General features: G+C 47.0%; 1 protein-coding gene across 5 annotated transcripts in view; it reads left to right on the top strand.

Moving 5' to 3' along the window:
* The window catches only part of ITGB4 (integrin subunit beta 4), a 436,088-nt gene that overhangs the window by 386,802 nt on the left and 35,800 nt on the right, over positions 1-13,486 (top strand). For 2 of the 5 annotated variants that reach the window (XM_069654756.1, XM_069654755.1), the window contains exons 33-36: positions 275-508; positions 4,678-5,025; positions 9,744-9,917; positions 11,861-12,010. In XM_069654756.1, the coding sequence (XP_069510857.1) occupies positions 275-508; positions 4,678-5,025; positions 9,744-9,917; positions 11,861-12,010 (906 nt within the window). Of the gene's footprint in view, positions 1-274; positions 509-4,677; positions 5,026-9,743; positions 9,918-11,391; positions 11,509-11,860; positions 12,011-13,486 lie in introns of all 5 variants that reach the window. The other 3 variants (XM_069654757.1, XM_069654760.1, XM_069654759.1) reach the window with 3 other exon arrangements.

Raw genomic sequence — 13,486 nt, 5'->3', positions numbered from 1 at the left:
AAGTTCTCAGCAGATATACAGGATTGGCTTCCAAGGCTTAGGAGCTACCACAGGGATTTACTAACTTTAGGCCCCCCAGCATCAATATCTCAGTTCCAGAAGTAATGATTGTGGCGGGAGGCTAGCAGGAGGGCAGTGTGCCTGCACCCGGCACCCACACTGATTGGTGCTGACATTTCTAAAGACATTGGACTGCGGATGCATTGTCGGTGGTGGGTCCCTCCCCATAAGCCTACAGACTAAGCCAACACCAGTGCTTGACTTGTTCCAAAAGGCTCCCGGTCGAACTATGTGCAGCTGCTGGGTGAGGACCTGGACCTGCGACGAATCACCTGGAGGATGCCCGTGGAGCTCATCCCCAGGCTGTCGGACAGCAGCTGCTTCTCCACAGACACCGAAAGCCTCCTCCGGGATGACGGTGCTGCCTCTGAGGTGTGGGACAGTGACGAGAAGAGCAGCAAAGCAAGCGGCGGCATAAAGAGGAGAGGAACCTTCCGGCCCCCAGCAGGTGAAGGAAGCCTTCTGCAAGGGATACCGTGTCTCACTCACAATGGGGCAACTCAGGGGTCACGCAGCCGGGCTCTACATGTAACCTCCCCTTCCCCTCACCGGTCACTTGGTATGATGAAGGTCTCTTGTCTAGTGGGCTATTTGTCTATATCCTTAAGGAAACGTTTCTTGTACATTCCTTTTGTGGTCCTTCTCTTTTTACACATTCACTTTGAGGTTCCACCGAACAGGAACCGACACATGGTGCTTGGGATGGCTGTGATCACCAGCTCAGAAATATCTAAAAACATCTTCTACAAACTATGAAGACACATATGTAAAATTGTGGCAGTCACCTTTTGTAGACCAAGCTACAGTCCTCTGGAAATCCAGCCCACATTCCGTAAGGGAAAATATTTAAAGTTCAGAAAGCCTCTCAAAACCTTCTTATTTCTAGGATAGTCCTATCTGTTAAATACATTATATAAAAGTTCATGGCCTGCAATACAGAGCCAAGTGTCCCAAAATCCAAAAGACATCAGTGCACACCCAGTGCAGAGCATTATATAAGCCAGGGATCTGGACCCTTTGGCTCTACGGTTGTTTTGGACTACAATTCCTAACAGTGCGATCCACGACAGTCCTCCGTGAGGGATTATGAGTGTTGTAGTCCATAACATCTAAAGAGCCCTGGCCTGCAGACCCATGATGTACGGATTCTTGCGACTGCCTTTTGCAATGAACATGGCGGGACCAATTACAGCAGTCTTCTTCAATTGCTAGACCCCTCTACTATTCAAATAGGTTTGGTGGTGTTTCCCAAAAATGCCCATTTATTACTGATGGTGCATGCAATCTCATTCCTGGGGGCAGGTAAGGGAACGCAATGTGAATTCCAAGAAAGACAGACAGAAGGATCATGCAAGAATCCATAACAGTATGCTCAATAAATTGTGCTGACATACAGTAGCACAAGGTTGTATTGTACAGATAATACAATTCCCACAACAGCCCCTAGAGATTGTACAACAACTAAACATTAGCAGACAAGACAGACATGAGGAGTAAGTGAAAAGCAACCTAAAATACCAATATACATTGAAATCTTTTACATTGCTGGCCTGGCATCCAGCAAATGTAAATGTGTGCATTGTGCCATCCATACCCATGTAAAACACTCAACTCTAGCAGCACTTGTATGCATGGGCACATTAATGCCCAGACATTTATATGGCAGTATCAGCTGCCTGTCCGCACTTTCTTCTTCCTTCTTGGGTGGTGCAATCTTCCAGAAGCCTGCCAGTGAAAGGAATATTTGTCAGACTTATTTTGCATATCTCCTCCCTCCTCCTAATACCCACATTTTGGCAAAAACCCTCCTTCCTGGCCCATTATTGCTCCCTCTCTTTACGTTTCCTGGGGTAGACAGAGTTTGGCTTCTCATAGTTTACAGCAAGGCTTCAGTGATCCTCTTATTAGGCATCTTCCTTAAATGGAGGATTCCCTCGCGCTCCCCGGATCGGCCTTAGACCGCCCCCCCCCCGGGCTTTAGGCTCTGTGCTACTTCTTGGCCGTGACTGGCATAAGGATGTGCCTCAAGGGTAGGAAACCCACCCTGCACTCCATAGAGATAGCCTGTGCACTCTAGCAGCCCAGAGCAGAAAGCTACTTGGGCGCTGGAATAGGGACCAGGGACTCAGCAGGACACCAACTTGGGTGCTGGGGCACAAAGCACTGTACCATGTGCCAGTTGGTGAGTATAGGGAAAGGTTCGCAAGTAAGCAACACTTTTCTTTTACGGAACGTAGGGAAGAGGATTGGTCCTGTAGGCGGGATCCTCACAGTCTGGCAGATAGGCAAATGGTACTTATTGTGTTACATCCCATTTGCTCCCGAGTTTTTGAAGTTTATATAGTACTGCTTAATGCCTTTTCGTCCACTTTGAAGCATTCACTAGGAAGTCAGTGGACAACGAACGTGGATGCCAGGGTGATCCCCTATAAAGTATGGCACAACCACTGTGCTTACTGTGTTGGAAACCAGCCTAAAGGCCCATGCTTTCTGCTTATGCCACCAGACGTGTGTTGGAACATTCCATCATCTGGTGCCCTGGACTTCCAACCACCCACATCCTTTCTTCAGCACTTGAGGGGTGTTTGGGGGACCAGCTGGCAAAGGGGTGTTTTGTAGCGAGGAACCAATTATTGCACAAACTCAATTTTTTTGCACAAGTGCGAGAGGTGGCAGGCCTTGAATGTGGCTCAACTCCTGTGGAAGCCAATGGAGGGCTTTAGGAGCTTGCTTCATGTGACACCTGTGACCCAGCTTCAGGCACATTGCGGCAAGGTGATTATGAAGTCTTTATAGCACTGTGGTGAGCCTTTGGGCAATCCGGAGCGGATTCTGTTAGAATAGTTCATACACAATATCAACAGGGTGCTTGTCACAGTCACCTGACAGTTGTTTTAAAAAGGAGGAAGGAATTCTGGGGGAGGAAGTCATGTGGATTAGCACACAGCGTGCATTTTGGCCCCAAATGAACGGCACCAGGCGTTTTGAAACACGGGTGGGGGAGGAGCCAAGTTAATGGGGCGATGGAACTCCATCATCTTCATGTCTGCCTCACTTTCTCTCCCTGCTTGCAAACATTAGGATCTCAATTTAGCTTCTTGCAGCAGGGCCAGTGAAAAGTGCTGTATCATCCAATGCAATGTGCCTCTTTGGCCCTCCCCCCTACCCTCTCCCTCACAATGTGGCTAACTATATGCTTTAAGGGCCAACTTCCCACCCAGAGTGCCTCTCTGCTGGTAGCACCCTCGAGTGCTGCCTGGAACTGCCTCATTGTGGCAACGACCCAGATTTTAAACCAAATTTTTCATTAAGTGGAATGCGTGGCTAAAATATTTTGTGATGGCCACTTGACTGCCCGGATCATTCGCCAATCATATGCTCCCAATATTTGTGTTAGGAGTAGTTCCTTTGTCTCTTGGTACTGATTTCTGCATGGGCAGGTCTTAGGGCTCGGAGAAGGTTTTTTGGAGCTCTTAGTAAATTTCACTGAACACAGGAGTTGCTTGTAGGTGGGATAGATTTGTTGGTAGGATTACGTTGTAGATAGGATTAAGTTGCAGGTAGGGTAGATTTGTAGGTAGGATTAATTTCTAGTTAGGATTAAGTTGCAGGTAGGATAGATTTGTGGGTAGGATTAAATTCTAGTTAGGATTAAGTTGCAGGTAGGGTAGATTTGTAGGTAGGATTAAGTTCTAGTTAGGATTAAGTTGCAGGTAAAATAGATTTCTGGGTAGAATCAGCTTATGAAAAAAAGAAGCGAATCAGATGTTTTACCCTCTGCCCGACTTCAAATTGTGAGCTCTGCCTTAATATTGTTGTGCTTTGCTTCTGCTCTCTAGTAAAGAGCTTTTAGTCAGGCATGTCCTTAGAGGTGGAATTGTCCCATTTCTCATGATTGGTGAAGGTTCAGAGGTGGGCACAGTGTCATTTATGGGAGGCAAAGTGAGGTTCAGTTCTAAAAATGCAGGTTTCTTTCTACTCCAAACTTTGAGCCAGCAAAAAAAGGCAGAGCAGAAGACAGGTTTAAGGCGACCTTGCTATGCTGATAACACCAAGGGCCCCCTCACTCCTCTTTTACGCTAAGCAAAAAAACACTAAGGCCCTTTTTCAAGAGGAAGATGGGAGTTTGTGTCTGCTAATTTCTATAAGTGTGGGTTCACTCCTCTTCTCACACTTTCTGCAAAAAAAGAATCCCTTAACGGCCAGATTTAGCTTTTTGTGGCAGGCAAAATACCACGCAAAAGAAGATTTTCGATAGAAGTATGGTCCTCCTCCCCATCATGCCCTAGTGGGAGCCCAACAGTAGGAGTGCCACATGATCTGTAAGTTCAGAAAGGTTGCCTCATGAACTCCTGTCTGTTCAGAAACCTGTAAAGCCTTAGCCACTGCTCCATAATGCCTCGTCTACTGTCAATGGCTATGAGCAGGTCACTTAATGCATTTACCAATAGGGAAATTCCAGCACCAAAACAATTTGCGGCTCTATATACACTCTGTCAAAAGCTGTTAGGGGAATGCTGAGTGCCAGCGGTCAGGGAATGGGGGCAGTCAATATGGAAATCAACTGGGGCCTTCATTGTAACTGCCAGTACTAAATCAACCAATCCTCTCTTTCAGATTATTTGATAAACGGACGCCTGGATTACAACTACACGAGCGGAGGGACCTCTTTGTCCAGGAACGCAAGCTCCTCTTCCGCCACCTACAACCAGATGATTGGGAACATTAAAACATCTACAACTAACTACAGCCACCTGATTCCAGGCATGGGGTCAACGACCACCAACTACAGCCAGTTGAGCCCCAGCATGAGTACAACCACCACCAACTTCAGCCAACTGAGCCCAAGCATGGGCACGAGTACCACCACCTACGGTCAACTGAGCCCAGGCATGTACCAGGACAGCAGGATGTTCGGAGGTTCCACTGTAACAAGGGAGTACAATACCGTTGTGACGGGACATGGTGAGTATGAGTGTGCTGAAGCCCGATCACTAACCTACACTCAGAGGGGAATAGCCCTGTGAAGCCCGTGTAGCAGAGCCAGAAGATTGTCTGTAGTCCTCGGAATCCCACAGCAACCCCCATCCCACATTCGGAATAGGTGTATGATCTTCACTTCAGGGTAACTTCTCCCAGACTGGAAGTGGTTCCCTCTGACCCTCCTACACACAGGTCTCCCTCTTCCTCACACACTGAAGGGACCGTACTTGTCTCACACGAGAACTCTGTCCGTCCCATGCCGGGCTTTCTCCGTCCGTCCAATGCTGGGCTTTCTCTGTCCGTTCCATGCTGGGCTTTCTTTCCATCCTTTCCAATCCCAGAGTGACTCCTGATCCAATGCGGAAGACGTGTGTTTCTATCCCTCCCACTGCAGAGCTCCTCCTGCCAACACTGCATGGCGACAGTCCCTCTGCCTCTCCGACCTGCAGTCCCCCCTTCTGTCCCCTTAAATGAAATTGTTTCTATTCACACCCCTCTTTCCCATGTTTGAGTGGGGAAGTTTCTATACATGCTCCCTCCTTTCCACACTAGTGGCAGGTCTTCATGTCATCTCTCTGACTCCTGATCCCCTTCCATGTCCGCCACAGGAGGTGAGGACCTTGACATTTTAACATCCAGTTGATTGCACTTCCTGAAAACACATTTTCACCCTTGATGATAGGAAAATAAGCTCCCCCGTTAGCCCATAAATTGGCACCTTCTTCATGTTCCCTTTGTACTCAGATGTTGGACTCTCTGGACCTTTCTATTTCATAAACCAAAGTGCCCATGTCTCATGGCATGCGGTGTGTACCTAAACCCTGCATGTTATCCTATTAATGTAGTTTCTTCTCGAAATCAACCTAGGTAAATCCAGCTTCAAAGGACAACTTTTCAAGGTTCTGTGAGTTAACCTTTACCCAATCGTGCTGACAAAAAAGTTGTGGAAAAAGTTGCACAACAGCAGCAGAAACTCTGACCAACTCTCCATTTTACCTAGAGAGCATACCTAGTGAAGCATCAATCACCACAAGCACACTTTATTTTTCCCACTACAATGGATGTACCTGGCAGAGTTTTTGAGCATGAGATTAGCAAAATACCACACTTTCCGTGTCAGACAATAACAGATGCATTTACCATTCCAGGCTATGTATTACAGCTTTTGGATTAGTTACATGATGTTAGGGAGTTTTACACAAGTTACTGTCTGTGACAGAACTTGGAAAAGCCCGCCTCAGGTAGCAGGGTTCTAATCCCTTAGGTTTAGTCTGAACTACCCAAAGGTTTGGTAGCAATGGCTGAGAAGCCAGGCTTACTCTAGGAGGGAGAAGGGCTGTAGTGAGGCACACAGTACTTACAGCATACAATTGGCTCAAGGAAACACTGACACACTAGCAGTTATATACAAATAGTTGCTTTTTTTATATACACTAAGGCTTTAGAAAATAAGTCATGTAAGTACTATCCATGCAGTAAAATCACAGTACAATAAAAAGTAGCACAACGTCTATGAGTATGTCTTCAGGTTTGCAGGTAGGTAACAGTTAGTTTTGGCAATTTAGAGCCCAATGGTTTGTTCACCCTAAGGGGACTCGCGGTGCCCTGAAGTGGGGTGCAAGTAACATCTTAACTGCATCCCGGCAAGAAAACCTGAGCAACGCAACAAGACCAAGGTAAGTACCTGGGCTTGGAAAAGTACCTTATCAATGAAGGACTTGGTGCAGCAGGTTGGTTCCCCAAGGTGAGGTGACAGTTGTCCCCAGTTTGGGTGGATGAAGAAGGAACTTTGGAGTGAGCAGATGGATGCACTCGAGCAGTGGGACGCCCAACAGTGGATCTTCATGGCGCTGGTGCGTTGGAGCCCTTCACAGGTTTCATTTCAGCAACAGTTGTTTTCTGGGAGTCTTTTCTTCAGTTCTCCGGCTATCAACTCAGCTGAGGGGACTTTAAGTAGTGGGAAAGTGTCACAGCAGGCCAAGAAGGATTCCCACAAGATTTCAGCCGGTTCTGCTCTTCACACGACACTGCCCCGCAAAATGGCACAGGTCACAGGGTATTGGGAGTTTGCAGCCCGGGAAAGTTGCAGCTCTTCGTGGGATGACGCAAAATGCAGGTGGTCTTCAGACTGTTTATGGCCACCAGGCCAGGGGAGGACGTCGTCTTCAAGAGATCTTCCCAATCCCTTGGAATTTGGGGTTGAGTCATCAGCGGTCACTCAACGGCTCTAGCAGACGCTTTGAAGTTGCTGGGACGTCCTCTGAATTCATCTTCAGATTTTCAGTCCAGTGGTGGACTCTGAGGTTCAGCTCCAGGACCCTCACCTTTTTATACAAGAAAACTGACTGAGCCCACCAATAAGCATTCAAGCCTCTCATCGAAAATCTGAGGGGTGGTTGTCCACTGGGACAGCCAGCTTCGCAGTTCAAACTGTTTCCAGGCAGGCACACTGCAGGACAAAGACCAGGGGAGGTTTGGTTACCTCTCCCACTTGCTGTCCTTTCAGGCACTCACAGCACCTTGGAGGGATTTCCAAGGAAAGGCCGCCAAATACAATAGACCCATCAAGACCTCCCCCATCCAGGAAGGTAGAAGAAGGCTCAAGTAAGAACAAGTCATCATGAACAGGGATTAAAACAATACAGCCACCATTTGGGGCAAATTGTGACCCCTGTGTCCCTACTGCAGCTGTGAAGACAGACTGCGGTAGAAGTCCACAAAAAGTCATGCAAAAAGGTACACTGCCACCAGCCTGTCAGATGAACTTGTAACAGTAACTACTGGAGATGTGAGAACAGGGAGGCAATGTTTCCCCTCAGCACTCCATATAAGGTGGGGTGTTCTGATCTCACAAAATAAAATACAGGAGGGACAAAAGGATGTCCCCCTGCCCTGGTAACTGTAGTCAACCCAGTTAAAATGAAAAAGGGTAGCGCAAGGAGCTTCCGGCAACACTGCACAGAATGTGCTGCTTGCTGCACTAATAAAATATAGATATCAGAACGCATGGAGGAAAACATAACTCCATGAAACAGTATCAAAATGAGAAAAAAGGGTTCCCTAGTACAGAGTAAAAGAATGATTCAGTGTGGAAAAAGGTTCCCACTCAGGGCAGTTAGATAAAAACCAAGAGGCCAGCAAAAAGTGCTCAGGGACTCACAGGTGGATAGAATTTCAATCAAAAAGGAAATCTACTCCAACACATGCCATCCATACCCAGCTGGAAAAAAGTAGAATCAACATGTAACATGTGTTTTGCTGTCATTTGAGCTAATAAGATGAGTATGGCTTAGTCCAGACATGAGCGGGACACAATATATAAATCAGGAGAAGGACGGAGGTGTGCATGTGAATACCTACCAGCGCTACACCCTTCCCCTTATGGCATTCACTGTGTATTCACTCACTCTGCCTATACTTACATGCAAACTTTTTCTTAAGGCAAGAAGTCAGTGTCTTCCTTAAATATGAACTAATCACGCTTCCAGTGGGGGCTGTGAAAAGACAATGAACACAATTGGGGGGTGGGAAAGGGAATTCTCAGACACCCAGAATATTCAATGCACTACTGACTATCTTGGAAAAAATTACCTGGGATCCTTCTGGTGAACATCACAGCTGCATTTCCTTCCTCCCAGCCCTGTTGGTCCATTCTCGGTCCTCCCACTTTGTATTAGGGTTCAGTGCTCACCCCTGAGATTGACTTCTCCCTGTTACATTTCACTGATCAGAGCTCTTTGTTTACATGGATATACGTGATTTGACCATGACAGAATACTTTGCAGCGGAACTGAGCATGGTCAATTTCGCCCCCCCACCCGAATACATTTTTTATGCAGCCAAATTTGGCAAAACGCGGACCCCAATACATCCCTCCCCACTTACCTTTTGTTCCTCCGCCTCCTTCTGACCCTGCAGCCTCAGTTCCATCCCTCTTACACAGGTCGGATCCGACGCCACAGGGTCCGCTTTTCTATTTTGTCTTTCCTGTTCCCCGCCTCCAGTCCTTCGAAGGTGGGGGACACCCTCAGTACCCCCAAAGGCAATCGCTACCAAACATGGGAAGTGGGGGACAACCACGCAACCCCTGCTTCCCATGCTCGGTATTGATTACAAAATGTGGTCGAATTTAATCGTCCAAATCGAACTGGCTGAATTCGGCCAAATCTATCATACAATCAATTAAATTCAAACAAATTGGGTAATACCATTTTCATCCTGCATTTATCTTCCTATGGTCCAGTCGTCTCTAGACTTCATGCTCAGATTTTATATTGTGTTCCAAGAAAATCTGCTAACTTGGGCTGCATGCCCACAGCCTACAGTCATTTCCTCCTGCCCATTCTTCACTGACCAGAGCTCTGCTCTCACACCTGGGATTCCTTCGTCCTGCCCAGCTTCACTGGTCGTACTCCATTTGACACTTTGAATTGCAAAAGGTGGGTAGGAAGAAAGCAATCATTTATTTTATACTTTCTGCATCTTAATGCTTATGATTGTCTTCTCAAAGTCTGCATTGCTTTGGCCCCTTTAACTTAACACTCAGGAGTCTACGTTCACACTTTACATGACCTTCCTGCTTACCAACGTCACTAGTCAGGAGCCATGCTCACAATATTGCCATTCTCCCTACATCCTGCATTGCCTTCCTTCCCACAGGCCTCACTGGTGTATCTGTTTTTGTTTTGTACTGTCCTTAGACCGGCCGGGAAGGTTTCTCTTTCCGGCAGGCAACGATGCTTGGAGAATGTACCTCATGCCACAGAAAGCAGATTTCGGCAAACCGGCACAGGTGAAGCGTCACTGCGGCAACTATGGTGCTCTGGAGTCTATAGTCATGCCCGATGATCCCTCTGGGATTTCTGAAGCCATAGGTACAGAGTGTGGGTGCTGCACCCATGCACCCTGTGTCCTGTCTTTCATCACCTCGTACATCCCATAAACAACCTGCTCCCCCTGTCTACTGTTCAGAGTTGCACGCCCTCCTGCCACCATCTCTACGGGCTCATGCCTTTCCATGGAAAGTCACGTCTAATCCTTTTTGTATTAACACCATCTCATCTACCACTCATTGATATCCCTGCTTTATCCCCTCCAGCATGTACCAGCCATTGTCCGTGTCTGTAAGAGGCCTACATGGTTCATCTAATCTTTCTTAAGTGGAAGAACGTATACCATCACTCTACAGGGCTGGGATGTGCCCCTCATCAGAGGCATTTGAGGAAACCTAGTACACTAGCATGATATCCAAGCTTCATGCATTTAGCCCACCCTAACATTCTGAGGCTGTTGCTGTCATTTGTTCTGGACTTTATGCTGACCCCAGAACAATGGGAGCTGGGCTCAAGAAATATGTACATTTACTGACCTGAGACTCAACTATGTTACAGCCCAAACTCCCTTTGTACTTTCAAATGTGAAAAACAGATACTGAATTGGATAGGCGAGAGAGTCTGTGGTTGTGAGGTGAGTGTACATTGATAAGTGAAGGTTTAGGCTGGGTTTGAGGCCTGTAGATATTGATGATAGGTGAAGAGATATTGGACAATTGAGATCAATGACCCTTTGTGATGCTGATAGGTGGGAAGTGATTTGGGTAACCAATGGTTATAGATGAGAGAATAGGATGGATGTCAGGCGAGTGGGCACTACTAATAGAGTGGAGGAGTGTTGTTGTTTTTGTGCACAGGGATCTTCATAGGTAAAGGGGAGTATGGGTCTGGCTGTTTGGGTACGATAATGCTAGTAGATAGGCTAGTCGGTGGTTGGTTTGGCGGGCAGAAAGGATGATTATAGATAAAAAAAAGTGTGGGTATGGAGGTAGGTGTTTAGTGATAGTAGGGGGTAAGAGGGGTTTGGGTTTGTGAGATTGGTAGTTAATGATGCTTGCGTGAGGGTGAAAGGGGTTCTGGGCTGCTGGTGGACAATGACAAGGATGAGGATACATGAGAGAGTGGGTGAGTTGTGAAGTATTTGGCGTTTCTGATAATAATGGTCACAAAGGCAGATGGATTTTGCGGTTCCTGGCCACAGATGATGGTGGGCAGAGGATAGGCTAGTGGATGCAATAATAATGCTGCGCTGGAAGAAGGGTGACCTTTCCACTTGGATAGTGATAGTAGTTGGGTGAGAGGGGACCACAAGCTGATGGGTTGGTGCCAGAGGTTGTGTTGGTGGGTGAAAGGATTGCATGAAAGTCAGATGCCCACAATCCCTTCAGATTTGTGGGCATTTGTCTATCTCATATCCTGACGCAGAACAACACTTGCCTCCCCATGTCATTGACGCCCCCATGTGAGGCTAAGCATGGCAGCCATCTCTTCTGACCCCCTCTCTTTCTCTGCACAGGCATGGCAGGGCAGAGCAGACTGGGGTTGCCCCTGGCCCATCCTCAGAGCCTGAGAAGCCGCACTCACTCAGAAGACGTGCGAGATGCATTGAGCAGCCTCGACATGGTCCTTCAGGGTGAGTGAGTGAGCCAGATGGGGAGGGCAAAGATGTTTCTGGAAACTCATTGAGTTTCTTTCGGAGCCTCATCATGTTGCATTCTTTCTCAAACATGCTTCACTTTGAGACCCCTTTTGCGGAGGTTTAACTGTGTGGATGGTGGTAGGGATGCAGGGGAAAGCAGTGTTTTGTTAAAGCTTGAGGTCAGTGTTACAGACTGGTTTCTATGTCTATTTAGAGCCCTGAGGTGCTTTAGCCATGCCTTGTAGAAGATGGGTTATGGCCAACAGTGATAACACAATCCCAGAATGCACTGCAGGTTTTTTGGCCCATGAAACTGATATTCTTCTTTTCTCCTTTCCATGTTCAGATTCCAAGCTGACAGCCGGTGTTCCCGACACCCCAACCCGGTTGGTGTTTTCTGCCCTTGGGCCCACTTCCCTGAAAGTCAGCTGGCAGGAGCCACAGTGCGAGAAACCTGTGAAAGGATACCGTGTGCACTACCAACTTTTGAATGGAAGTAAGAGACTTCATAATGGCCCAAGGCTGGTGTATTCTCAAGTGGTAAAGTAGAATGGCTCATAGTCTGAACATAAATCTAGAGATGGGACATCATCCAGCTCAGGATGGTTCTTCCGCCATTTTAGGGATGAAGTATTCTCCATTAATGGTCTGATGCATCTTCCAATATAGGGATGTTGTTTCTTCCTTTTGAGAGATGGGGTTTCCTCCAGTCCAGGGATAGTATGTCATGTCCAGCAGTCCAGGGATGGAATGTACTCCAGTATAGAGTTGGGACATCTTCCAAACCAGTGATGGGGTTCTGTGTTACTAGGGATCAAGTATTCTTCATTAACTGAATAAAGCATTTTCCAAAACTATATTTTGTTCATTTGAGGGATGGGGCACCACCCTCCACCCTTCTTAGATAGGATGGGAGGCCAGTGATGGCAAGCCCATCAGTACTGAGATGGAGCATCTCCCATTTCAATGATGGATCTTCCTCTCTTCCATCTAGGGATGAAGTGTTCTCCATTAATTGCAGATGGAATTTTCCAATATAGGATGTTGTTCTTTCAGTCTATGGATGGGACTTTCTCACAGTCCTGGGATAGGATGAAGTATTGTCCGCTAAAGGTATAAGGTGTTTTCCAATATTGGGATGTTGCTTCTTTCATTGAAGGAATAGGGTGCCCCCCTTCCAGTCCTGGGATAGGATGGGATGTCCTGTGGTCCAGGGATGGCTTGTCCTCCAGTACGGAGATGGGTATTTCTCCATTCTAGGTCTGTAGCATCTTCTGGTCCAAGGATGGGGTATGCTTCAGTAAGGTCTAGGGCACCGGGAGTGAAGGAATAGGACCTTTACATTAATCCCTTGCCTGTAATCGCTCTGTATTGCATCACAGATCTGTTAGAAAGTCACTTGATCTTTATTACCTTCTCATCTAGTAGACAAGTGAGTGTCATGGCCCGTACCATAGTCTATAGTGTGATTCCCTAGTTACATTGAATGGAAATTCACATTGACACATGCATTGGCTCTCTCATCAGATTGCATTTCTGACATCATCAGAAGTTGGGAAATTGTAAACCAGTGTTTCCTTTCAGATCACATCAATGTCTTGTTGATTTGCACAAGACCCTACAATTATACAGAAAGAAACAATGGCCAAGTTGCATCCTCGCATTGAATCAAGCCTCTAGTCCTGAGGTCTATAAGCTGCTTTTGTGGGCAAGTGGGCTTTGTGTGTGTGAACCAGAGGAGGGGGTTGGGACTGTCTGTCCCAAACCACATCCTCTGGCACCCAAAAGTCTGTTGTTGGACAGATGTGATCACCAGTGGTTGCCCAGGACCAGACAACACTAGGCTGCCTAAATGTTGCAGATCCTTACCATTAGTGGGCTTGGACGAGCTCCCAGTCAGAATCTTGTATAAAATGAGGGTTCCTGCAGCTATTAAACAGATCATCGTTGGAACCAAGACTTCTACGAAGAA

This window comes from Ambystoma mexicanum, chromosome 3q, assembly GCF_040938575.1.
Source record: "Ambystoma mexicanum isolate Mex_15411 chromosome 3q, UKY_AmexF1_1, whole genome shotgun sequence".
NCBI lineage: Eukaryota > Metazoa > Chordata > Amphibia > Caudata > Ambystomatidae > Ambystoma > Ambystoma mexicanum.
The sequence above is the reverse complement of the archived record's forward strand: the minus strand, read 5'-3'. Positions and strand labels throughout refer to the sequence as shown.